Source organism: Tympanuchus pallidicinctus, unplaced genomic scaffold (assembly GCF_026119805.1).
Source record: "Tympanuchus pallidicinctus isolate F22 unplaced genomic scaffold, pur_lepc_1.0 scaffold8, whole genome shotgun sequence".
Classification (NCBI taxonomy): domain Eukaryota; kingdom Metazoa; phylum Chordata; class Aves; order Galliformes; family Phasianidae; genus Tympanuchus; species Tympanuchus pallidicinctus.
The window spans coordinates 10,164,082-10,191,761 of NW_026294802.1; the positions used below are offsets into that span (position 1 = coordinate 10,164,082).

The 27,680-nt window shown below is 43.9% G+C and overlaps 1 protein-coding gene across 2 annotated transcripts in view; it reads left to right on the forward strand.

Moving 5' to 3' along the window:
* The window catches only part of CHST11 (carbohydrate sulfotransferase 11), a 153,601-nt gene extending 127,463 nt beyond the window's left edge, over window positions 1-26,138 (forward strand). For both annotated transcript variants that reach the window (XM_052668790.1, XM_052668791.1), the window contains exon 3: window positions 23,077-26,138. In XM_052668790.1, the coding sequence (XP_052524750.1) occupies window positions 23,077-23,925 (849 nt within the window). In that variant the 3' untranslated portion in view covers window positions 23,926-26,138. The remainder of the gene's footprint in view (window positions 1-23,076) is intronic.
* The last annotated feature ends 1,542 nt before the right edge of the window (window positions 26,139-27,680 follow it).

Genomic DNA, 27,680 nt, shown 5'->3' on the forward strand with positions numbered 1-27,680 from the left:
GCTTTGGATTCCATAAACTGTACCTTCACAAACATGGCTGTGCCTGTGCCCTATATTTCCTTTTGCCCAATAAAGGAAGGCGCACTGTGATGGGCAGGATAACACAAGGCTATACAGAGCATTCAGAAAGGTGTCATGAACTGCCAGAGAGGAGCCTCTGCCACTTGAGATGCTTGCTAAAGTGAGGAGAGAGCACAGAGCAATGCAAGCCAGATCAGTGGCTCCCATGGATCCTCCATCAGCTGCCATACACATCCTCCCCAGGAGCAGGGGACAGACTGAGGTAACAAGGGCAGTACTGTTGGTGTCCCAGCTGGGTGTGCATCAGGGAGGTGGTACAAACTGCGCAAGTATCTGGTCCAGATAAGATTTCATTACATCAGGCTGCTACCACAGCGGGAAATAGGCTCTTGACTACCATGAAATAGGATTTTTTTGTAAAGGTTTAACATCTAAAGCCCAATCTTACAATGGTATCCAAGTAAGTAAATGTGGAATAGTATCAAGCATGAAAGCTTACCTGCACTGAACTAATTATAGGATCAATATTGTGACATGAATCACAGGTTTGTGCAATTTGTATCAAGAAAAACAGAAGTAAATCAAATAGCGTGGAAGATTTAGTGTTATTGTCTCTGCCAAACAGCAATAAGAATTGTTAACTTCATGTTGTAGAAGTGGAGAACTGTGGTTGATGTTTAAAGGTACTTGACCATGAGCTGCAAAAGGAGTCAGTCAGGGTGGCATTATTCCCAAGAACATTTTTGTTGGTAGTTAATTCTGGTTTTATCCTGCAGTGTGCATCCCACATACCTATTCTTACTGCCGTTGAAGGCAATCAGGAATGGAAACTTTCCTTTTATAGCAACAGCATTGGGGTGCACCCAAAAATGGATCTAACTTCCCTATAGGGAGTGTTTACCAGAGATTGAGTCCCATGCTCCTTACACCTTCAACATGGGGAAGAAACTTGCCTTACAGGCAATGCTGTGCAAAGGCCTCTTTCAAGAAGGTTCGTGGGAGCTTCTGACTCAGCATGTCAGACAATGCAGAGGCCTTAACACTGAATCTCAGCAGTAACAAAAATGGGACACTGTTGTCCAGCAGTGCCCAGTCTTGATAAAAATACAATACTGCATTTGTGTTATTGTCTAAAGCACCTCAAGCATGCCTGTGCATCCTTGTGAGACTAAAAGGTGATAGTGAACAGTCTGTATCAGAGTGTCAGAGGGGGATGTAACAGAGGATGGCACTTAGAAAAATGGGCATAATTTAATGATAGTACTGATACAAGTGGGTTCTCAGATATGTCATTTCTCCGGGGCAGGACTTCTTGTTGGAAGTATTTGGTGCACATTTCAGACTTACACATAAAGTTGCTTCCACTTGCATAAGTAAGAGATATTACATGGAAGTTACTGGTGTTATTGGCTAAATGAGAGTTAGTTAAAGGAGTCATAGGTACCAATTTTTCAGATTGCATGGAAAGATTCGGTGGGGACAGACATTCCTTGAAGCAGTACTATTTTATCCAGTGCCAACTTTGTAGAATGTGTCCAAAAAGCTTTTTTCCATTGGAGGCTGAACTTTGTTCACCGCATTTACCTAAGTATTCTTGGAGGCAAAGACTTGGTAGCTGATTCTGGATAATAAATCACGGGAATTTACAATCTGTGGTATGCCAGGAGTATTTCCATCTCACTCCTGTGACCCCCTCCCAGCATCATTTATCAGGTGCTTGGTACCAGCTTACAACTCAGGTTACTCACGTGTCTACAAGTTGTACAGTTCCTATTTGCACTTGCTCATCAGTCTTCCAATAGTATGTCCCCAAATCCTTCTCCAGCCACTTCCCCTGCTGCTGAAATACTTGAGCATAATAGTGGAAACCACTCAGGCATTCCTGCTACAGAGAGGTCCTCTCAGGGTGGCTGGGCAAACCTGCTAGATGGAGAGAGGCTACCAGAGCCTAAGGGCAGCCTTCAACTTGAGTTATTGTGAGACTAAAATGTACTGGGTTTTTGTACATTAGGAAGGTTTCTGAGCGGTCAGCTAAAGTCTTTGAGCTTTTTCGCTGCAGGTTCCATGGGCTAGCTGTACTGTGGATTGTTTCATCACTAATCCTAGTGATTTGCCATGAGTGTTGCCTGCATTATGCTTTTTGAGTATTGCTTTGGGCCAATAATTCTCTATACTAGAAAACTTAATGCGTCAGAATGTATAGGATTTACAAAGGTTTTGATGAAAAGCTTGAAATGGGGGGCAACATCAACTATTTTTGTAATGAAAGCCCAAAGACCAGGAAGACTTTTAAACTCAAAAGCATATCTGAGTAAAAATCAAAACATGTAGCTTTTTAGAGTAGAGAGAGAACAAAGCATGGGATTTAACAGTGAGTGAAAAGAGCCAGACTCCATTCTGAGTCCTGGAGATGAATTGCTGTGGCACAGATCGCTTCGTGCAGCTCTCCCCAGTTGCCCTCCAGACAGGAATGGCTATTTTCAGACCATCCAGATGCTCTGGGACTACTTGGGAGAGGGCGATGTGGTGCCTGTCAGTGCACTGACTGCTGGTGTGGACAGCTTCAGGCAATTGCTTGGGCCTAGGGAAGACTTCATCCGGCCTGATACATTAGTTTATCTGTGGGCTTGAATCACTCGCTTTCAGATGAAAAAGCCTTGCATATCAATGCACTGAATTAGGTAGCTTCATCAAGTGTTTAACCCATTTTATCATGACTGTGCAACATATGGCATATTAGTAGCATATAACCTTTCCATCACTACACTGGAACAGAGAGCAGAGTAGGGTGAACCTTTCCAATCACCCCAATTCTTGCAATACTGTTGAATTATTTTAATCTGGGAAGCTCATCTCATCAGCTGTCTGAGAGTGTATGGGTAACTAACAAGAAGACCACGAAGGGGCAGTCAATGTAGCTGCTAAATGGATGAGACCTATCTTGGAGCTACAAGAGGTGAAGCGTAGCAAAAGTCTGGTTTAATTACAGCACTCAAATGTGGTGCTAATGGACAACATTCTAAATCTCTCGTAGAGTTAGGTCTTTGATTACCTCTTTAATGAAATACTGATTACGCTGTGCTAATTGACGTGAGTTCTGAGCAGTCAGAGGGAAATGAAAACAATCTGGCAACCTGGCTGCTGCCACGCATTGGTGCAACCAGTTCTTTTCTAACTGCTCATGAGGTGCAGACTGGTGGGATGTTACAGATGGAGTGAGGCAAAGGCGGTGTGATAGGATCTGTTCCACCTATTTCGCTATTGAAGGTGTCCATCATCGTTGTGCTTTCTTCTTTCTGCAAATTAATTCAATTCACTTCTAGAACCTGTTTCACTCATATTTTTATTTGCTGACTTGTCTGGTTTCAGGCAGCCAAGTAAAATAAAGTTGTCCTCAAGTTAACTGTTGGTGAATAGATTTTGTATCTGGCCTCATGGACTCTCATCAGAATTTTTCAAGCTTGCTTCCTGTTTATGTCTATAGGAGTTCTCTGCTTGCTTCCAAGAACAGAATCTTGTGCAAACATTTTTGTTTAAGATAATCATATACTGAATTTATGATACGTCTATAGCTGAAGTGCAAGTACTGATTGGAAACAGTTATACTTTATTCTCAGGACGAGAGTTTGAAAGCTTTCAGAACGTTGATCTTTTGATTGGACCCCATTGCTTAGGATTGACTTTCAATTAAGTGGTTGCTTTGCTGTTAAATGAAGATTTTCATCCTAGGCACACAAACCTGAGTTTCATCTTGAATCATCTTAACCTTTCTTTCAGAAAGTCAGGTTAAAAGCCCAGCGCTTGCTGAAAATTAAGCTACTTTAATTTATCTGAAGTTGATTTTCGATGGTTTGTTAGCTGTTTTAAAAAATATGGGCCATTATCTCTTGCAGTGTAAACACTGTGGAAAATATCACATTTAATAAAAACTGTGACCTCATTCACAGCCTTATTTTAAATGAGTTTCATTATTTTACTCAAGATATTAGTTATTCATGTATTCAAATATATTTATTCAGTGAAGGCAGAGATATTTTGATTAATTCAAAGACTAAATGCTCTGTACTTCATACGCAAATTGCCAAAAAAAGAGGTAAAACTCTCTTTGTACTCCAAAGGCTAAATGCATCATCAGAATGTAATGAATGCTGCTGCTTGTGCGCAGTCAAGTGAGGATTCATGTTATCATCAATCTCTCTGTGTGGCTTTTATTATTATTATAGCAAAAATAAAATTCAGCACATGGGTTATATATCTGCTTGTGCTTATTTACAGACCCCATTTAAATGGGAAGTAGAATAAGTGATCAGATGAGCCTTGCCAGTTCCTCAGTGAGTTATAATGGGTTGACTCCAATAGCTCTTTGCTATTATTCCTGTATTTCTAACAGCTTTGTCTTTCTCAAATGAAATGTAATAAATAAGAAAACTGTCAAGGGAGATAGGTGGCATCTTCAAAAAATACTAGCTGTTATATTAATTAATGTCCCACTGAAGTGGGGAATTGATCTCATTGACCTGACATTGATGGGAGCAGAATTCTAGCCAACACCCAGCACTTCGAAATAGCCAGGACAGTAACATGTTGTAAAGTGTAGACTTGATTTAGCTTGAGAAATCCTCTGTGAATTCGGCTTCTTTTGTTTTTAATGCACATTCAGGGCAGTACCTGTACTTTCTGTCCCCGCAGTGCTATGGACTGCAGAGCAAATTGCCAAGAATGGTGCAAGACCAGACTGCATGCTACACAGTGCATGCTGGGGTTGTGACGAGGCTCTCCTTGGGGGTATGGCTGAACAGGGGTCCAAGGCAGTGGGAAACAGATGTCCTTTCACTGTGTGCTGTGTGCAGAAACACTGCTGATGGCATCCACCAGAGGTTTTCCTGAGCATCTTGCAGCAAACAGCCTTTGAAACTGCAGGATGAAAATTTTGCTCTCAGATCTGCTCCGATCTTTCACTCTCATGTTGTATTCAATTCCCAGGAGGGATTTCCATTGACATTAGGTGATCCTTAGTGCATTGTGGATGTGAAAGAAGAAATGTTGTGCTCATGCCCTCCAGCATGAGTCCAGAGGTTCCTGCATCTTTGAGTGCAGCACAAGGCAATATTTTTTTTAATATATGAAGCACAGAACAGTGGCTGTCTATCTACCAGCAGAGTTCAAAAGTTGTATAAGTTGGAAGTATACATCCATTTACTAAGGCAGATGAGCTGGAAGTTATTGGGTGGCTTTTATTAAAAGCCAGTCTTTGATTGCAGACTGGCTTTCCTATTTTTCCTCAGCAGGACTGAGCTGAACACTTAATTTTATTGGTCACTGTGAAATGACTCTTGCTGCAGCATCTATAGGATCATCTAGTAAAGCTGGCCATTGAAGAAGAGAGTATCCTCAGAGATATAGGACTAGGCAACGCTGTCTTCCCATTCAGTTTAGAAATCATCCAGCGCAGTGGAACCGTAAGGCATGATAGCAGCACCTATGGAGGCAACCACTGGCAGCTGAGCAAGCAGGGAATTACAGACTTTCAGCATTTTCATTTCATGACAGATGAGCATGAAGTTCATTCATTCATTAGAAAGTGGGCTCAGAGGAAGTGTCCTTCTCATGGGATTTGCTCAAAGTAAGAGCTTTCTGTTCTAAAAATCACATTACAGAGATTGGATTATTACTGAGAGCATGAAGCACTGCTTTGGCATGAATTTTTCTTAGGCTTCCAATGGTAGCACAGGCAGAAGAGCAACCTACAGGATTGTAAAAATGTCTTCAGGTTTGAATTTACCAAATCTCAATGTCTGTGTTATGCTCTCCAAAGCAAGAGAGCTTAAAACAAATCCCAGCACCGCGGGAGGCAGCTGCAAAGCGCTGCGGTCTGTTGATCTAGACATCAAATTCTTGTAGATTCTTTGTACTCCACACTCAGTTCACATCTCCGTCTGAACTTTCTGAACTGGGCTCGTTTAGGATATCAAAATCTTCGCCCTTGTCATTTTTTTTAATGCCCCCTGTGCAAAAACTCTGGTGTGAGACTTAATAATAAAGCCTGTGGGCAGCTCTCATAATAATATAAATCTCTGTCATGTTAGTGGATCATCTGCTCAGCCCTCAGCAGGGTGCAATACATCCTGCACAAATTCCCATAACTTTCTCAGGTTGGTATTCTCACAATAACTTTTGGACAGTTCCCATCATTTGTGACTGATGAAAACCAAGAAGCCCCAGAGAGGCGAGGAGGTTGGGGGGAGCATTTGAAGGCCTGTTATTTGTTTTCCTTAAAAGTATCACGTTTTTTCTGAAACTGCTGCTGACGCACCAGCATTGAGGCTTTTTAAGAAAAGCTTTAATACCTGACTTTGTGATGAAACAACTATTTCCAAAAAGCATTCTGGTATTATTTGTCTGCAATCTAACTGTTGCTTGTTTTCTGTACTTTTTAATTTGAGCATGTTCAACTTCTCCATTACTTTTATTGTTGTATCAGAACAGCACTTATTGGTCTCAGCAATGAGCTCTTTGTGGCTCTGGACACTGCACAAATACAGCAGAGCAAATCCTGAATTCCTTGAAATCGCTGTCAGGCTTGACATTGATTTTCTTAAGGCTCACTGTATGATCCACAGTCTTGTCACAGTGAAATAAGAACAATGGTAAAAAATTGTACTGTACTCAATTCCAGTCTTCTTAATGGCAAATACATTTTTCACTGAGCATTGAACTCGATAAGAAAGTTGAGAAGAGTGATGCAGAAGGAGAAACACTAAACTAGAAACTGTGAAACCTTTATTTTCGTTGTTACATTGGTGGATTTGCTGCTCATAAAAGCTGGCATTAATGGTGGGAGACAGGGACATTGTTAGGTGTCAAGATTGGCTCTGGCATAGATTCACCATGTCAGCTTGAGCAAGTCAAGGACGTTCAATTCAAACAGAAGAAGTTGCACTTTTATTGAATTGAAATAATATTTACATGCTTCATGGTACAACTGAGAGTTTGTAATTACGGGGAATCATGTATGCCTTACATAGATGTTCATAGATGTCCCAAACGAAAGGCTTCTGCTTTATGTTTGGGTGACAGAAACTTCTGTCTGTTCATGGTTTTGTTGGCTTTCACTTTTTCAGTGTGCACTGGTGAGAACACTGCTGAATGCGCATCTGAAATCTTTACATAAAATATATGCTTTTCTCAAGGTCTTTCTAGGTTAAATATAAAAGACAGGTTATTGTGACTAATTGTAATGCAAGTTACCACTGTCCAGATTTAGACCAAGTCTGTAAAAACCAAGTCTGAGAGCAGTCTGTGGTTTGTCTACTTTGTTAGGTGACAGATGGAGCAAGCTTACTTCATGCCCAGTGACCACAGCCATAACTAGTCACATGGTTTTGCCGGTATAATTAGGGATTGCTTTTTGTTCTTTTCTCTTGCCACAGGAGGAACTGATTTACACATTCTCTCAAACTTTGTGTAGGGCTCAGGAAGGCCATGAATGCATGGAATGCAGAGCCACTAAAAAAAAAAAAGCAAAATGAGGGTATCGACATGTGCATTCTAAAAACACATCCATAAATTTTTCATCCAAAATTACATTTGTTATTCTTTGCAGTAGCTGTATAACTTTGAGTTGCTTATTGAATAACTCTGGCATCCTTGAACATAAAATTTTGTTGCGTAAATAATTTCAGAAAGTGTTTTCTTATGGTACTAGTGAATCTTTTTAATGATCCCATCTCTATATACTCACCCTGTCTGATCTGAGATGCAGTTTGTTTTAAAACTTCATGAAGTGATATGTCCCCAGCTGCATTCCCACGAGTTTACATATCCATGCGTTTCGTTTACTTTGTCAGTTTGGCAGCAAACCTCCCACATTGGCAAGTTCTGGGAAACCAGATGGTTGGAAATGCTCAAGGGTCAGTGAGTCACCAAAACCCAAGGCTGCTTTGCCACAGGCACGCTCATGGATGTGCACAGAACATGGCTCTTTGTACATGCTCGAGCTGAAAGGATTGGGCGCTATGGCTGCCTCTCACAGCCTGGGGTCTGCTGGCAGCCATCGGCCCGGCTGTCAGCTCAAGCAGCCTCCAACTGGTTTTCAGGTCTGGTGACCAAAGGGACATCTGTGTTAGTGACTACCACAAGCCTGTAGCCTAGGGAGCTCTTCAGGTGGTCACGGTAGCCGTGGACAGGACAACTGATGCATGGCCACACTTCTGCAGCTAACATGGCACCACAGCAGGAGTTGGGTTCGTCTGCAGAGCTCCTTGCGTTGGGCATCTCAGAGCCCTCCCTGCATGTTGTATCCTGCTTCCACCCATGGCAATGCTGGTTGAGAGCATTCCCCAGCCAGCACCTCAAAAATAGTCAGGAGTAGAGCACAGTTTGTGAATTTTCTATTAAAAAAAACCCAGAACTAATTATAGACTTTATTGCTGAGTGCCAGATCCACTTTCTCCTCTTCTGGGAGCCATTCAATAAATTTTATGTTCTGAGGTAGAGCAAAACTGCAGTAGTTTAATGCAGTGTTTTATTCACATTCCCTGCACTCCGACACCTGATTTTTACTAATACTCCGATGTGGATTGTCGTTTTCTTTCTGAATGATATTAATAGGCTGGAATTGCACCATGACCTGTCGTTTCTCTCTAGAGACTCATTCTCTCTTCCCTAGAAAGAAGCCTGTGCTGCCAGGAGCAGTCACCTGCACAGGTCTGTAACCCAGCCATGGGATCCCAATCTTAACCTAGCTCTGCCTTGCTTCAGGATCAGCAACCCCATCAAATCAGGACAGCTCCTGGGTGCCAAGGACTGCTCCCCTGAGTAGTACCTGAGTGGTTTGGGTCTCTGTAGCATCCACTGCTTGCAGCATAAGTACTTTGGGATGAGGGCTTGCTCTCTCTTCGCTGTGGCAAATGCTGTTTCCAATGTGATACTTGTGAGGAAGGGATGCAGTGGTTTAATGTGGTTTCTGTAACTCTGAGCCTGGGGAGACAGGTTGTGATTACATCGTCTGAAGGCCCTTATCTGAGAAGCTCTATTAAAGAAGAAAACAGTGCAAAGGGTAAAATTTTCAGATGATTAGCATCTGTGTTTATACTCCTTTCACAGAACCGTGGGACTTTGTTAGTGCAAGTCCTTGGGCACAAACCAGAGCAAACCATGCCGGGAAATGAAAAAACAACCTTACCTAAAATGAAAACCTCATCCAAGCAATCGACCCACAGAGAAACAAGAACAGAATTGAGGTTGTCACAGTGGTTTTCATTCAGACCTCTTGAATTGACCTATTTCCCCATGCGTGATCTTCTGGCCAGGGATATATGTAATTGGAAAAAAAAAAAAAGGAAATGTAAACTTTAGCCGGGTGTCAGAAGAAATGCTTCTCAAGAGAGAGATGCAGTAGGATTATAAAACATACTCCCAAAGCAATTGGGCTTTAAAAATTAGAAGGCTAGAGAGTACACTGAGTACGGTACAGTCTGACTACATGGCAGGAGGAGGATTTCAGAGTGAAAGCATCTTTTCTCTCACACCTGTGATGGGAAAGATTCTCAAAGGCTCCATGAGTCCATTAGTGGAGTATCTCCTGTATGCAGTTTCAAAAATAATTGTCTCCGTAGCACTGCAGGTAACGTGCCCCCAGTGACCCAGGCAGGACTTGGGATGCTTCTGAGCAGAGAAGCTGTTAACTTCTGGCAGTAAACCTTTGGATCTGTAGCATTTTTCTGTGCCTCTGGATGAGCAGTGGGATGTCTGTAGAAGCTGGTTCCAATTCTTAACAGGATCAGAAATTCCCAAAGGATCAAAACAGAATTTTCTGGAATCCAGGGGGAAATTTTCTGTTCACTTCATTGACTTTTGGATCGGGCTTTTGTATGTTTTTTTTTCTTTTGACATTGCCTGAACACAGAGGGGAATTTGTTTCTTGATAGTACAGAACCAGATTGCAGTCTCCACATCTTCTCTTTAATCCAGAAGAGCTCTGCTTTTATTAGGTTGTGTTATCTCATTCTTTACCACAATCTTTTTTTGCATTTCATAAATATTAATTCCCCTGACAGTCTCTTGTGTTTAGTAGCTTTTGTCTATCACAGGCTTTTCTGTTTTTCTTTCCTTCCTTGTCCCACAGAGATGTCATACTCTGCCATCAAAAGCAAGAACTTCTCTGAAGCAACCCTGCAGCCTAGAGAAGTAGGAACAGTATTTTTGCTGCAGCTGGCCTTTTTCTTCTGCGTGTTATTTCTCCTTCACTTTCTGATACCGCAGCCAGAGTCTCATTCTCCTGCTCCCTTGGAGGGGGGGTTTAATGTTTTAAAAATCTGTCTACCAATTTTTGTTACTGTCTTCCACAGGCAAGCATTGTAGGGCAGTCATTCTTCTCTGTGCTGATGTTGAGGTACGAGATGCCAGTTAAACCCAAGGAGCTGCTCCCAGGCAGCCTGTGATATTGCTAGTGGATATTTTTATTTCCCCTCGGATTGCTTAAACCACTTTTCTTCCTCCAGGCCTCCTTTCACCTTGTTTCTGGTTGTTTTTAATGCAGCAAGTACATTATGGTAGGTTAAAGCGTGTAGCCTGAGTTACAGTACTTCATTTAAGCTATACCCACTAACTAGCTTCTTCTAGCACTTCTAACTAGAAGTGCTGCTTCTCCAAATTGTACTGTTTGGGCTTAATACTGCACAGATACTTGAGATAAACTGCTTCCCGAGTCTCTCTCTTGCTTGCAGTGAACACAGTACTTTGCCAGAAAAAAAAGTGCCTCCTCCTATTTCCAGCCATGTCCCTCATTTATCCACGAACTGTATTTTTTTTAAATAACATACCAGTTATTTTTAAGTGTACGGCAAACTCATACTGTCAAATTAAAAGCCAAATCAGTGTGCATCCTTTCTTTGTTTGGACTTCTGTGAGTTGGTACATCTTGGAGAGCTCTGATGGTGGTGAGTTCTGATGACATTGCATTAGATTTCTGTGTTGTATCCAATAGTTGTTTTGCTGTGTGTGTTGCTGCTGTATGCCTTCACAAGAGGCAGTGCTAATTGCGTGCTGCTAATTTCTCATAAACACCAACTTGGTACAGAAGTTACACCCAATGGTGAATCTCATCAGTATTGGTTAGGGAAGGCATAACGAGGGGGAACGTGCAAATCTAAAACAAACATTTTGAATACTTGTGATCTGCTGATACCAGAATTCTTTAGTGCCATAATTTCTCAGCCTGAATGTTGAGACTACCCTTTAATCCTTTGACCTTTATGTAACTGAGAGGACTAGAAACTTGAGGGAGGACAAATATTTAAAGAGAGAACTTGTCCTGAAATTCTTCCAGAGAAGTACTGGGAACCAGAGCTGAAAGAGAACCAGTTCCCCATTCTCCTTCCCCATCCTCATCTCAAAATACCTCAAAATACCTGCAGAATAACAGAAAATGGGACATGCTGATAGCAATGGGTTTCCATGCCTCAAACCTAGCTGCTTCCCATGGGCTTCTGCTGTACCTGGACAGGGAAGGGTTGTCTGGAGGGTTCCTGGGAGGACAAGGCTGACTCTGTGAAAAGGGTAGAAAAATACAGTAACTCCAGACCAGTTCTCAGTGGTTTGGTTCTCACATCTGGAAAGCAAGGATAATGCAGTGTGCTTTGAAGTTTGCAGACAGCAGAAGACCAGATAAGTATTATTTTTATCCCAGACCTCAGGCTGCATTAGCAGTTCCAGATGCAACTTCAGGAGGGGTTATTCATCCTTCCAGCACCTGCACATTCCTCTGCAGTTTGTCTGAGGTTTGTTTGGGAACTAGCATTTATTCCCATTGAATGTGCGCATCTGTTGCCTTCAGGACTGCTCCACCACCTCACTGCAGGGAACAGAGAGATCTCATGGTAATTCCAACAGGCTGCTGTCGAGTTCCTAAGATTTAGTGATCACACTTGGTCCAGATAAAGCAAGTAGGGGAGGGAGGACAAGAAGGGCCTGATCCTGCCTTCAATGCTGGGGTAAATAAAGAGGGAACTAAAAGTGTCGCTAGGCCGATGCACAGGCTCTGTATAGCCTTGCTGCCTGCTCGGCAGTTCCATTTTTCTCAGCTAAACTTGGTGAGTGTTTTCTCCTTCTGGAAATGGTGTAAGGGAACCTGTCAGTTTCTCTCTGCTCAGGTGGTCCTTCTCTCACTAGAGCTGCAGACAAGGGAGCATGAATCATTAAAAGTGAAATAGGAGCAGATGGTCTGCATCAGGTTTAAACTAGCTATGTATGGTAGCTGCTTTATCTTAATCTCCAAACTACTAAGTGTCTTACAGAGCAGCCTCTAACTCATTCTGTTTAACATTTATGCCTTCCTTTGAAAATGTTTGCATCTCCTGCCTCTGCTACCAGCCCTCCATGGGTTTGAAAGTTCAGCTTCAGCTCTGGTGGTACTGAGTGCAGCTCGCAATAGAGATGCTGTGCAGGTTAAATAGAGAGCAGCTGGAGAGAGTGAGAAACAGCAGTGTGAAACGTGAGTAAAAAAGAAATTCAGGCAGAGTGAACAGTTAAGGCTAACCTTAAAATAACTAGGATTATCTGTATAGCATTAGCAAGGGGCTGAGAGTACACAGTGACATTAAATTTGGGGGGCCTTGACTGTTTCCAAAGAGCAGTCTGGGGGAAGAGACTGAATGTGGGGGTAACCACTGGCACTTGCAAAAAGAAAGGCAATGGTGAGTTGAGAGCAGTGAATCCCATGTAATGCTTTGCTTTGTGCATGAAGCTTGTTTTCAAACAAAACAAAGCCAGAGATAAAGTTAGGTCATGAAGCAGGAAGAGAAGATCTCTAAAAACAGAGGCTCTGTAAGATTTCCCTACTTGTGCTAGCTGGAAAATACACTTGGGGATGGGGTATGGGAATGGATATAGACTTGCAGATCAAAGTCAGATCAAAAGCATTTAAATGTGGTCCTTACGAATGGGACCTTCACATGGTGACCTGCTCCAGCTACCATTAACCTCCAGAAGGGATTTAGAAATAACAGGCTAAGCGGACTTTCACAAAATCACTTTCATATTTGAAATGCAAAGCTAAAAGGGTTCAGAACATTTCAAGGCCACTGTTAATCTCTCAGTCAGCTGTGCTGATGCATCCTGTCCAACACATGATACGTTCAAAGGGCAAAAATCTGTTGTTAATTACTGGCTTGTCTATGGTAGACGTTTGTGCCGCAGGATCCCTCGTGGGATGAACGGCTCGGCGGTGCTCAAGGCTGTCATGTGAGCCAGGCAAGGAACCATTGGCCTTTCCTTTGTATGGAGCTGGTGGATGGAAGCAACTGCACAGAGCTTGAAATGACAGCACCCTTAGTCGAAAACTGTAATTGAGATTGGCTTCTCCTCTCAGGAGTATCAGCTATTCCAGCACTGTGTGAATTTGTTGCTTTTCCCCACCCCTGAGCGCTTGTCACCTGGCAGCTGTGGAGAAGGACAAGCTCCATTCAGTGAGCCAGGACAGAATCAAGTTGCAGTATCTGTTGGTTCCTTGTAGGTGCATTTCAGTGTAACTCCAAGACGCTGTCTGCAACCTGTGCCGAAGGGAGGCTGCCTGTGCTGGCAGCCTGTGGCACCGAGCAGCCCTCTCCCATGCAGGAGCAGGAACAGCACCAGCCCTGTGCCTCGGACAGAAGCTGCCCTGTTCTCTGCTGCAAAGGAAAGGGCACGTTTCCATCAGGCACACGCTCTTGCCTCTCACCGTGTGCACAGCTGAATGCTTCAACTCACTCGGTTGGGTTTCAGGGCTGCAGCCTGGCAGCTCTCCCACTTGCCTGGCCGTGCTGCTGGTGGGAAGGAAGGGACGGGACAGGGGGATCCCCCTGCTCTTTTCATCCCCTCGGTGAGCGCTGTAGTTCCCTCAGGGGCAGCAAGGACCTGCTGTGGGGATTTGATGTGCGAAGGGGTGTGCAATGAGGATACAAGGGCAGTGAAGAGGGAGCTGTCAGGAGACGTGGAAGAGACTGATAGGGACCTGGCATGCTCAAGAGCCATGGCAGGAGCAAGGAGATCGTGCTTGGCCAAGCTGAGAAGGGCCCTGGAAACAGCAGCTTGGAGTGGCCTTTTCTGCTCTGCTGACTTGGGAAGTTGAGACAAGACGGAACAGTCAAAAACAGAAAGGGGAAGAAGAGATTACGTGCCATTTCTTTCAGTTGAGGGAATGGTTTAAAAAAATACCAGGCATTTAAACAGCATACTAAGAATTTGTTCTTCCATTGTAAGCTAACACAGCAGCGCCTAAATGGATCTGTTATTAGATGAGACAGACATCCTTAGAAATCACAGTAAACACAGCTGTGGAGATGAGGAAGAATAACAAGGCTTCTTGCTAATAATTGTACCTTCCTGTTGTGCTAACCACTGGCAAAAGTTACTTTTAGTATTGCCCATGTACTCCGATGTAAGAGGGCTTAATGTGGCAAGTCAGACATTGTCAGGTTTGTCAGGATTTAAAGCAGAAAAAGTCAGAAATCCTTGCAGAAGCAAACAAATCCCCCTCCTTTGTTGCAGTGTGTCTTCAGTCTTTTGCTTTGGACCCTCTGTGGGCCTAATCCTGATAGCACTGGATTTGGAGTGAATGCTGGTGGCTTTCTGGGGTTGAGCATCCCTCAGGACTGGAATTGCTGGTATTTGTCTCAGGATAGAAGAATCACAGCTAGGAAGCTCTTGATGAAACAGGCTTTTTGTGTTATTAACCCAGAATCATTTTTCATTCTGTGGCAGAACGGTTTCCTGGGAAGCCTATTGTAATTAAGATTATAGATGGATGCTGGCATTTTAATAGAAGAGATCTTTTGTCTTCTCAAGCAGGCAGAATGGTGGCAGAAAGGTGAGGACTTTGGAGCTCCTGTAATTAAGGCTGTGGAGAAAGAGCAGCCCTGGTTAGTCACCTTCTGTGAACAGTAGTGAGCAGCATGGATAAATGGGCCAAAAAAAGGTACTCATGGAGCAGCAAGGTTTCATCTGAGCAGAATAGAGCTTCACAAAAGAAAGCAAAAGAAATTCAATGTTAATTTGTAGTGGTGTAGTTAAAGATTAAAAAATCCGCTATCCAGAGGATTTAGGTGTTTTTCTAATCTGTTTCCAGATGAATTAATTTGGGTCTTCATATGAGGAAAAAGAAACGAAGATGCAAGACGAATTCTCTTCTTGTTTCTGCCATGCACAGCGGTGGGGGATGTGGGCTCAGCACAGCTAAACATGCCGTTGTGTGGTGCCCCTCTCCTCCTATGGGTTGCTAAAGACTTTGAGTTGTATGTAAAGAAACCAACTACGCAGCAACTATCTTCCGTTTTTTTCTTATTTGGGTTTGTAAAGCTTGGGAGCAATATTGGCGCATCGCATGCTGAGTTAAAAATTGGAAATGTATTACTCTGATTTAGCATGAGACTGAGTAAATTGTATTCAGTTAAAATAGCGGGTATCCTGCTGGGAAGAAAATAAGTGTTTCTACTTGACTGTGTTACACCTAAGCTGCAGACCAGAGATACAAGGGGAGGATTTGGAGGAGTCGCAGAGGGATACCTGTGCGCATGGCAGAGTCACGGTCTCTCCTGTTACCTTCCCAGCAGGTTCAAGGAGGTTTCTCATGCTGGACGTACCTCACTATGTTTCAGCACAGACATACCTTATCCTTTCCATTAGGATTTTTCCCACATCTAGAATGAGTTTCTATTGTTTAGCTCTATTACTACATAGTCAAGGCTGAGAACAGATTATTCCCTTTCTCCTTCTGGATTTTTTTACATATTTATGAATTTACTTACCCACTTCATCCTGTTTCCCTGCTCCACCTAGTTTATCTCACCCCTCCTACTATAATGTTTTGCAACACAGAAATAGATGTCACTGTTTCCATTGTCTCCTGGATGCCAGCTATGTTGAGACGCAGTTTCTTCTCTGTTTTTCAAGGACTACTCCCAGCTCCACCCTGGCTGACTCCGTACCCCAGCCCAGTGCTCCTCCTGGTGCACCACTTGCAGATATACCAGGCATGCCTTTTATTTACTTGGTCTCAGATGAAAAACCACATCTGTAGCTCCCAAGTAGAGATGCAGTAGCATAGTACAGCAAATGGTGGACTTGAGGTTCACAGTGCATGAGCTTTTCCTGGGCTTGGGTTGTCCTGCTCTGTGGCTCACACTGAAGGGTCTCCAAGGGGAGGCCAGAGGCCGTGGGCTCCCACTCAGATGGGAGGACATCAGTGCAGCCTCGTGCCCTCAGATGTGGCATGCTGCTGCACTCCACTGCAAGGTCCCCTCTCCCTGTCACAGAACATCTGTGCCTGGGGACTAGAAAGGTTAGCGGGACCGTGGCTGGGCTCCCAGGCTGCACATACAGGCGGAGCTGGGCTCCAGCCATGTGTGTGTGCAGTGGAGGGGAAAGGCTGGAAAGTTTTCATTTCAAAATGAAATTCATAAGACATGCAGACCTTTCAGCTTTTTAATACGAGCAGTGATTTATGGCAGCACTTAAGAATGAGCCGGGAGCAGGCAGATCCATCACGTGCTGTCCTCCCCTGTCGAGACAGTGGCAAGGCCGGGCCCCAGGCAGAACTGTGCTGCAGGATGGCAGTGCAGCTCTCGCCATCACCCATCTGTCACGGCAGGTCGGGGCCAGCCCTGGGTCTCATCCACTTGTTTGGCCATGAGAGAAAAACGGATTGGCTCTCTGCTCAATTCCCCTTGCCCCCTCCCTTTCCACAGCTGCCTTGAAACACTGAGACGATGACAGCAATGTGCTCTTTGTACATACAGTGAGAGGTTCCAAGCTTGTCTTCTATGCATTGTGTCCCAAAGAACACACTGGCTCTAAGATTTTTTGCTTCCCTGTACTTCCAAATGATTCCTTTCCTCTCTTCAACTCAGTCACTTTGATTTTGCCTGTCCCATGTTTGCAAGGTACCCATGGACACACAGTTCAGTCACCCCAAGTGGACAGACCATTGATCTTTCTACCTGTTCTTCCCCAGCACTTCAACTTTTCCATCTTCCTGTTCAAAATGGACCTTTCATAAGTGTGTACATTCATCTTGTCAGCACCAAGCCCTACTCTCTGAATGAGCCCTGACACCACACAATTTCTAATAAAATGGGAATGGAAAGGCTCCCAGAGATGGTCAGGGCTACAGGAGGCATTGTCATTTAAAGGAAGCTCACTCTTTTCTTCCCAAATCCAAACCTATATTTGATATTAAGGATTTGCAACAATACAGTGCCAGCAGCTGCTATGTAAGATGGTTTTCCCTCAAAACAGTTGATCCTTTTTTTTCATTTTTCATAGCTCCAGCGTATTCTGTACAGTGGGAATTTAAAATAGCATGGTTATCTTGAGTTGCAATACAGAGAATTACTTGAAGTAAATGCCTATTTGGTCTTATCTTCTCTGCAGGGCAGTAAGTTCAATGAATTAAATGGAGAAAAGAAAGCGGCTTTGTAATATTTTATGAGTTTTTCTTCAGAGGATACGATTTGTCTCTAACATTTTCTTAGCACAAATGCTCCTAAGTAAGTTAATATTAGTTTTCTTATCTTTTACTATTCAGCCACTCTGTACAGACATTTTCATAGCATTGCAGTCCATCTGCAAGTTCTCAGGGGTGATGTTAAACGTTCCCATCTCCCATAGGCATTGTCTACTCTCTAGTCTGCTTTATTGGACTCCGAACAAATATTGGTCGAGGTTTTGATAGGGTTGTTTGAGTTCTGAGATTTTTATGAAAAAGTTAAACCAAGAATAATACACTATGAAATGCCAAATAAATCAATGTGTGAAACATTGCAAACCTATTGCCTCTTTTTTTTCAGCCCAGGTCAGTTTAATTAAGTCTCTTTATCTAAAATTTCCTTATTCTGTTAGGTTTGTTTTATTGATTCACGTGCCTGTTCTTTTCTGTCATCTGTATAAAGAGTAATTAATAATTATGTTCATGTTCGGACTGTGAGGTGTGAAGCCTTCCCATTTATTATCTAATGATGAGTGTTCTTGAGAAAACAATCTAGAATCATAGAGTGACAGAATATGCCAAGTTGGAAGGGACCCATAAGGATCATCAAGTCCAACTCCTGGCTCTGCACAGGACCACCAAAAAATCAGACCATATAACTGAACTAGATGTATAGAACTTGGTGAAAGAATGCATGCATACCAAGTACGGCAGTTGTGAACTCAACTTTAAAAGACAACCTCTAAAATGATGTCTGAAATATGTTTGTAACTTCAAGGCAATGCATCAAGATTGCAGCAGTGATATTCATGTCTTTTGTGTGAGAATAAGAGAGGAAATGTGCTTATATGTAGCATCATACTAAAAGTAAAAATGCCTGTAAACATTTGGGAAAATATAAATACCAAGAAATATTTTACATAGTAAATCCTAAGCACCTGCTGAAATTCAGGTAGTGTGGTTGATGGGCAGGAGGAAGGAGAGCTGTTAGTGTTTGAGAGCCTTCAGACAAGTGAATTTGTAGTGGCTGTAGATGTCACATAAGCAGGACTGTTAGTGCCACCTATAGTTGGTCTGCTTGACACTTCTCACTTTAAGATCTTGCTTTCAGTGGATTATGGGTCTGCTCTGCTCACCTTCTTAAGATGTTGGTGGAGATGAGCTCTGGTTCATGCTAAGCTTAAGCATCCAGTGCTGCTGGATAGGCACAACTCCCAGTGCAGTGGAGATGCTCTTAAATTTGGTAGCTGCTTGAAAGCACAGATAACTGGAATGCTCAGCAACTTGCATAGTTCTAGCACAGGACAGAAGTCAAACCTCAAGCATGCATGTAACTGAGGAGGCAGCTGCAAAAGCTTTGTTAATACAAAACCGAAGAGAAAAAAATGGCAATATAGCAGGGCATGGGTCTGCAAACCCCTGTCACAATATTTATCCTATTTGATCCACTTCTTTAAACTTATTCAGATACTTTGGCCCGTCAGTCTGCCATGCCCAATGTCATGTTAGTGCTTCCAGCATCAATGATTTGTGAGCCTACTTACAGCAGGCAGCAAGCTGCAGCTGCAGGCAGTGCAGTGGGAACAAATAAGCCCCTGCCTTTTAGCACTGTGAAGGGATACTTCTTTGCATGCTCATTTTATACAGAGAAGTTAGCTTAATAAAATGTGTGCTGGGTTTTTGGGCAGGATTTTTTGAGTGACAGATTGGTGTTCCTGTTTTTCCATTCAAAAAGTGCTTTCAGTGCAGGCAATTCGATGAATTCAGTTGATCTGTGCTCCTGAGCTGCAGTACACTACTCTGCTCAGTTTAAAGAAATTATAATTAAAAATGTCCTGTGTTTAAATCTGAACATGCTGTTTGACCGTCTGGCTTGGAAAGGCCATTAAAGATTATTTTAGCCTGCTGTGCCTAAGCAGTCAGAAAGAAATGCCTCCCCTCTCATTACTGTGATTTACCTGGAATAACCTCTGTGTGCCAGGGCTGAAGGCTGTCCGGTGGCCGGCACACGTATGTGTGTTCTCTGGCAGCCTGTTCTCTAGTGCACTGTGGAGGGACAGCCCTAAATGGCGGCCAATGCCACAGCCTGACCTCCTGCTGGAACTGGGGACGGTCACAGTCAGAGCTCTGTGTGCATGAGGCACCCACACTTGCAAGGCATGCTGGACTGAGTGTTCTTCCATTGCGTCAGTTTGAGACTGATGGAGGTGAGAAGCTTCTGGTGTCAGTGTCAGCAGACTGCTTTTTTTTGTCTTTCAAGTGTTGCTGAGCTTAGGAGTCTCCCACTGCTTGTGTTGCTTCCCTGTCTAACTCAGTTGCTGTCAGTCCTTTCAGGGCAGAGCGGCTTCTTCTGTCAGACACCTTCCCAAGCCCCTCAAGGCCCAGCTGAAGGCCACACAGAGCTGTTGGTGGGCAGGGGGCACTGCCTCTCCCACTGCCCCCCACACTGCTGTGAGAGAACCTGGCCCTCACTGAACAGAGAGCCCTCTCCCAAAGCAGGGTGGATTTAAGCCATTGCTGTGGCTTGTTGAACTGAGGGATCAGCAGGGACGACAGATAGCATCCAGCTGTCAGGACTCAGCCGAGTTTACAACTCTGAGGGATGAGCGTCCATGACCCTGAGGGGTTTGACTTGTCCTTTGCCATCCGTGGAGGTCAACATACCTGTCCCTTGGGTTTTCTTGTCTCTACCTTCTGAAATCTCTAAGGGATGTTTTCCTTTCAATAGCTGAGAGCATGTTCAGTGAGAATAAGACTGCGGGATTGTCGCCTTCATTGGGAGGGCTGGGATTGTTGCACTGACCACTTTGGTGCCATTTCATCATATTTCTTCTGTGTTAACAGTGGGAGGCAAGTACCACTTCCAAATGCACAAGCACTGTCTTTTAAGTGAATTTAATGCAGCACAAGCTCATTTGCAATTGCAAATGGTAAGGCTGCATTCTTCTCCTTATTCTGAATGCCTGAAAATCTCATTAATGTTAATGGGTGGAGAGGAAGTGCTTAGCCTATTGATGTTGGAATGAAATCAGGAGCAAAGCACAGCTCCACAAGGACTCATCCATAGATTAGGGGCAAAAGCAGCCATTAGATTATCAAGTCTGACCTATCTAACACAGGTCGTGGGATCTCATCCACTTAATTCTGTGTTTATCCCAAGACCAACAAGGACAGTGCATTAACATATTGTAATGTAGCAGTATCTACAGGCTTCTCTTATTTTTACACTGAAACCAGAGGCAAACAGTAGTACTGTGCTATATATGATGATGACAGATAATCTACAGGAGGAGAGAGATTTGGGCATTTTATCAGTCTGTAGAGAATTTGTAAGTCTCTACTTTCACATAGGATTTTGTTTAGTGCTTTGTAAATTATTCCCTGGTAACAAACCAGTGCAGAGCTGGCTGCTTGTTCTGTATCTCTTTGAGGATAGCAGATTGAAATGGTAATCTTTTTTTTTTTTCCTAATGAAAGGGGGATTTTCTCCAAAAATCTGTGTGGTCCATGACAACTGCTTTCTAACATCTTACTTTGGAAACTCCTGAGCAGTCATTTCCCTAGGAAACGTGAAGTGTGTTTCACACTGGTCTTCTCTCTTGGACTCCAACACAAAACTGCCCTTGAAATGCACCTGGAAAGTGTTCAGGGGGTTACCACACACGCACAAAAGCTGAGTCAAGCTGAATGAAGGACTCACTGGGCTACTGCATGTTTCAACCATTAGCCAACATTTTGCTGAACAAGGGACTAAAGAGATGAAATGTGGAAGGTCTCAAGGAATCCAAGAAAAGTGATGGTTGGCAGTGTGCAAAATATAGAGGTCCCAGGCTAACTACATATGTGCTGGCCTGAAGGAAAAATCCTCCTGTTCAAATTTGGGGTGCCTTTGGTGTGTCCTGTCCCTTGAGAACATCCCTGTGCAGCACAGAGAGGAGAAGAGTGTTGGCTACTGAAGTGTTGAAAAGTTTTCGTTGCCTGTGGGTGGACGAAGTCTGGGCTTGTAGGGTTTGCCCATAAAAGTAGCAGTTCTGTCTTCTTTCATTTCAAAGCTCAGATGTCCTACATTTGGTTTAGGTCCATTTTTCTGTCACTAAGGTGTTTTGGGGGGGATCTTGTTGTGTGCTGTTTTTTGCCTCTAAACTGCATTATGAACCTGTTTGTTGACCTTTTTCCTTAAATTGGGACTACTGGTATTGAAAGCAGAGATGGAGCCACTTGCCCAGGGTATTACACAGGGGAGGGGAAGGTTTAGTACTTGCTCAGAGGCCAACCCCTGCCCCCAGGAGATGCACTGCCTCAGCTGCTTCCCTGTAGGATCCTGTGATTCATGTTGACCTGCCTAGAAGGCATTAGATGAATATACTTGAAAGAGTCAGTGTTCAAGAAGTCATCTCACATCTTTTGCCTATCAGACTGGAAGGTCAGCACTTGCGTTAATACTTGGCTTTGAGGCTAAACTAATTACTGTGCATAAGGCTCTTTGAAATCCATAGGTAAGCGTTATTAAGTAAATGTAAATGCCATTACCAAAACCTTTCTCCTGCTGCTGTGATAAAATTCATTTAGAATATGTAAAAAGGCATTTATAGCAGCGAGGGCAATCTGCACAGCAAAACATGGGCCCATGCTGGGACATCTCAGGTAGCTCTGAATAACCAAAGGTAGGAGCCCCGTGTCAGCGTTGTCCTTTGCCTGGGCTAACAGTCCCTGTTTCCCAGGGGGTTCATTACAGGAGAAAATCATGCTGTACCGAGTGTGGTAGCTGGTGGCTGCTGTGCAGCAGCCCAGTGGGCCCTGTGGGCTCCCCTGAAGACAGATTACAGCCTCTCCAAAGCATCCAGTAGCAATAATAGTAGAAAATTAGGGAGCTATTAACAAAATAATAAAGGGCTGTGGGTGAAGATGGTGCAATGTGTGTTAGAAGGCCATGTGCTCTTTCTTTCTGTCAGTCTGACTTCAGCAGAGAGGCAGATTTATGGCTAATATTCTCCCTGCTCTTCAGGAAATGTCTGTGTGAACGTCTCCCATAGGGACCAGCAGGAGTCTCCATTGGCTTCATGTCTTTTGCCAAGGTCATAGCCAACAAACAAGCTGAGATTATTAATTCTCCAGAATAAAAGAAATCAGCAACAAAACCATACACGGTTTTCATTTTGACAAACTTTCCAGATCTGGTGTACTCCAACCCCATCTCAGCAGCAGAAAGTCAGTGCTTGCTGTAGCAGGGGGAGGGATTGTGAACTGGGCATTGATTTTTCAGGGCTCAGAAAAGCGGTGATGGCAACTCAGGCTGCGAGTTTTGTGTAAATATATTTGCCACCAGGATGTGTAAGCGCCTGTGCTCCTTTGCATTGGCTTCAAAGCAAAACCCTGAACAATGTGAACAGCACTTAAGCAGCTCTTGTCAAGAAATTCGGAGGCAAAAAAGGCTTCTCTATCTTCTTGTTTAGGAACATTTCCACTCATCCTCATAGTGAACTCTTTTAAGTTTCTACAGGCACTAATGTACTTTTCTCTGAATTGCACAGTAAGTAAAAAGGTAGTAAGCTTCCAACGTGCCTGACTTACTGGTTCATATGCTTTCCTTGCAGTTGTCCAACACAGCCATTCTCCATCAGATTAGACGAGACCAAGTGACAGACACGTGCCGAGCAAACAGTGTATTGAGCAGGAAGCGCCGTGTGCTGACACCCAACGATCTCAAGCACCTGGTGGTGGATGAAGATCATGAAATGATCTACTGCTACGTCCCTAAAGTGGCCTGCACAAACTGGAAGAGAGTGATGATGGTTTTGACGGGAAGAGGCAAATACAGCGATCCAATGGAAATCCCGGCCAACGAAGCCCACGTGTCTTCAAACCTGAAGACCCTCAACCAGTACAGCATCCCAGAGATCAACCACCGCTTGAAAAACTACATGAAGTTCCTCTTTGTTCGTGAGCCTTTTGAGAGACTGGTGTCGGCCTACAGGAACAAGTTCACCCAGAAGTACAACACTTCCTTCCATAAGCGCTACGGCACCAAAATCGTGAGGCGCCAGAGGAAGAATGCGACCCAGGAAGCTCTGCGTAAAGGCGACGATGTGAAATTCGAAGAGTTTGTGGCCTATCTCATCGACCCGCACACGCAAAGAGAAGAGCCCTTCAACGAGCACTGGCAGACTGTGTACTCTCTCTGCCACCCCTGCCACATTCACTATGACCTCATAGGAAAATACGAAACGCTCGAAGAGGATTCGAACTACATTCTCCAGCTCGCAGGAGTCGGCAACTACCTGAAGTTCCCCACCTATGCAAAGTCAACGAGAACTACTGATGAAATGACCACAGAGTTCTTCCAGAACATCAGCTCGGAGCACCAAACGCAGCTGTATGAAGTCTACAAACTTGATTTTTTAATGTTCAATTACTCAGTGCCAAGCTACCTGAAATTGGAATGAGGGACGGGTTGGGGGGAGAGAGGGGAGAGAAAGCCTGTTTTATTTAAGATTTTTATTTGTCATAATAAATATGGAGAGTGGGTTATTTTGTAAATTAATAATTTTCTTTCTTTTTTTTTTGTTTTGTTTTTTGAATGATGCTGCGAGCAGCACAGTCAAAATTATTTAAATCAACTGTAAGAAAGGACAGCTCTCTTTGCAGGGTAACAGGATTGTGATGATCTAGACGTAGAAATGAATAATACTGCTACGCTATTGAAAAAAACATTAATTGTGTTTTGGTGAATTTCATTGATCTTGCGTTCCTCAAATTCTAATTAATATTATTTATACTTATTTAAAACATGGTCTCTTGGGAGGATTTACTGTAGCAACAGAGGTAAGATAACATTTGGACAAAAGGAATTTGGTTTTATTCTTCTGTTGAGCTTTTCTCTGGATAGTAATATTTTTCTGTTAGCCTTTCATGCAGGTAAATACAGGAGTGGTTCTTGATACCACATATCTTGAGAATAACGATGGAAATAATTACTTTAGAAAGTGATACTGCACTTAAACATACTATAAAGCTGTCTTTTATCCCTGAAAGGGAAAAATAAAACTGATTTTCATAGATACATGATCTCTAAACTGATCTCTAAACCCTCGATTACAAGAAATGTGAATGTAGTCCTTAGGAAGAGAAACCATGAACTTTTTTAAAAAAATCTGGACTTAATCCTTTTATCAAGACTATGATGAGTCCCATTGTCTCGTAATTTGAAGGCTGCCCACCCAAATGAATGCGGATTTGCAGATGGCTCCATCTGAAAAATTGTCACTTTGAATGTGATCGTGGAGATATTTGAATGCCCAAAGCAACTGGCGTTCACTTAATTCATATCCAAGGTGGGGGATTTAGGGAGCTCCAGCCTCTAGAAGTCGTGCCTCCTCCTTGATCTTAAGACGGGCAACCAGAATTGGCTAACATGCTCAGGAGCCACCAGCCATGATATGTTGCTGGAAAGAATGCAGGCATGTTATTTAAAAAATCAGAAAGTCATCTTTGTGTTGATCTCTAAGCAGGGCAATAAAATAGGTCTCCAAGCTTCCGACATGCTGGTTTCATGGCTTTTTCCTATGGGGAAAAGGAGAATCTTCATTTTTCAGTTGTCAGTGAATACGACAGGGATGAATTGACTGGAGTGTTTCTAGTTTCCCATCGGTCAATATTTTGTCTAAATCAGGTCTAGTGTTAGAACATGGCCTTCTTATCTAAGGTGAACATCTCTGTGGTGGTTGTTTCGCTTGCTTTAATGCAATGCCAGTGAGATGTGTGGCCATGAGGGCAATAGGAGCAGGGCTGGGATCTGGTTTGGAGCCAACAACAGGTATTTGGAGCAGGAAGGAGAGGCTTTCTTCCAGTGACATGGGCCAGCAGCGTGCTGCTTGGTCCTCAGGGCTGCAGCCTTTGTCCACACCACCAGGCAAACTACAGCTCTCCTAGAGATGAGGGGTAGGTTTGATTTTGCAAGGCTTTGTTTGCATGGGGTTTTGTTCAGAGAACAAAAGAGAAGCAACTGGCAGAGGTTTTAGTCGAGACATTTATGGGAATCTAAAATCTGTTCTAAGGTCGTTTGTTACAGTGGAGGTTTGCACTGTCTGCATGTCTGTCTTCTTTAATCACACCCAACACTTCCAAAAAGAAAAGCAGATTTAGGTAAACTCAGCTGGAGCCAGAGCCTGGCAGGCGCCCTGCACAGCAGCTGATGGTGGCTGCTGAGTTACACAGCCCCCAGGACACCACATGGTTAAAGAAGTGACACAGGTCTGTCTGATTTTGCAAAAACAAGTCACTGAGTGGATCTCAGTGATGAATGAATGAACACAGCAAACAGCAGCAGAACTCCTTTTGCAATTGTGCTTGCTCTTACCCAGGCTTGGGGCCATATTTATCATGCCCTCCAAAAGAATCTCTCACCCACCCTGCAGCAGTTTTTGTAGCCCAGCTCCTGTTTATAACCTCATTACTACGAATGGCCAGCAGAGCGCTGGATCCCACAGCTCTGAATTCCTGAGTGCTTTTTGATCGCTTTACTTGATCAAGTGCTGCTTGATGAGCAGCGCTTCATTTGAAAGCAGTTTTGTCTCATTTCGAGTACGTGGAGCTGTTGCAAGTGCCTATCTCAGTGTGCCCCATCTTTCTTTTGGCTATAGTTCAGTGGGTATATGTTTGTTAAAATATAATACATCTGTATGAGGGTACATTCTCCTTCCCCCAGTATATCCTGCAAGCAGTTTGTGTGCTTGTTTGGTGTTGTATCTGTGGCCGCGAATAATTTTGTCCAATTTTCTTAGCTGTCAGCTACTCCATTTCAACAGAATATGATTTCAATTTTTTGATTTAGGAAAAAAGTTACTTTAGAAAGTAAATGTGTTATAAGCAGGACGCGCTGTCCCCCTTCTTATCTTACTTGCTTTGCTCTCAGCACCATGTTTTTATCCGTTTTTAAATGTTCTCTTTAGCATTCACCATTCACATTGGGAGACACAGAGAAAACAACCCCAGCTGGCAGCTCTGAAATTTGCAGGTGAAGAGGCCTGTTCAGCTCTGAGGGCTGCCGCTGTTGGAGCCGGCCTTGGTCACCCTGCGGAGCCCTCTGGGTTCTGGGCCCTGAAATGGCCTCTGCACAGCCAGGAGAGGAACTTAAAGACCTCATGCTTTCTGAAAACCCCAATCCCAAACCGCTACAATCAATGTAACATGATAGATCTGTTCTGGCGTGCTTTGAGTTGGACATTCCTGTTTAAATGAAGAGCTGGCGCACTGGGTATGACCACATCCTGCCTGCTGAACACAAAGCCCTCAGCAGGTCAAAGGAGGACCACAGATGTTAACAAATTTAGCTGGGGTAGGTTTTTTTCAGACTACTGGGTGTTCTGTTCTGACTGAGCCAAAAACAATCTCTTTCCCCTGCCCCCACATAGGAGGAAGCTCAGGACTACAACTCCTTGTCACGGTGAGGTGGCAGCCACTTCCTACAGAGAGGAGCCTGGCACTGGGCTGTTTTCACCCCCTATGTTCACTGGGTCTCCCAGCTGGAGGAGCAGAGGGTCTGATCTGCTCCTGAAGTGCCACCTCTTTCTGGAGCTCAGTTTTGCTATGGCCACAGCTGGTCCCAAGAGATGAGCAGGCAAAATTCAAACTACAGATGTGTGCAGGAGGACTCAAGGACCAGTTAGGGAGATGCTGTTTTGGAAGGAGGTACTGCCCAGGGAAATGATGGAGTCACCATCCCTGGAGGTACTCAGGAACCCGTGTGGATGTGGCACTGAGGGACGTTGTCAGTGGGCATGGTGAGGGTGGGCTGGCGGTTGGATTAGGTGATCTTAGAGGCCTTTTCCAACCTTAGCGATTCCATGATTCTGTGATCAGTTGTGGTCAGGTAGTGGTGAACAAAGAGAGGAACCAGCAGGGACAGTCCCACCTCTGCCACCAGCTCCCTCAGAGCCTGGGCCAAGGAGCAGCCATCCCACAGCCCCTTCCCTGGCACCGCTCGCCCCAAACACCTTAACCTGGAGCCCACCTGAGTTCAGCCCATCCAAACACAGCGGTGGCTCCAGGACATGGGGTCCCATAAACCTGACTCCTCCCATCCTTCAGCCTCTTCATGTACCATGCCCATTGTCACAGAAACTTGCAAACTGCCTGAACCACGCGCTGCATAAGACAAGTGAACTAATTCACGAGCTGAAGTGCTTTTAGAAATTAACCC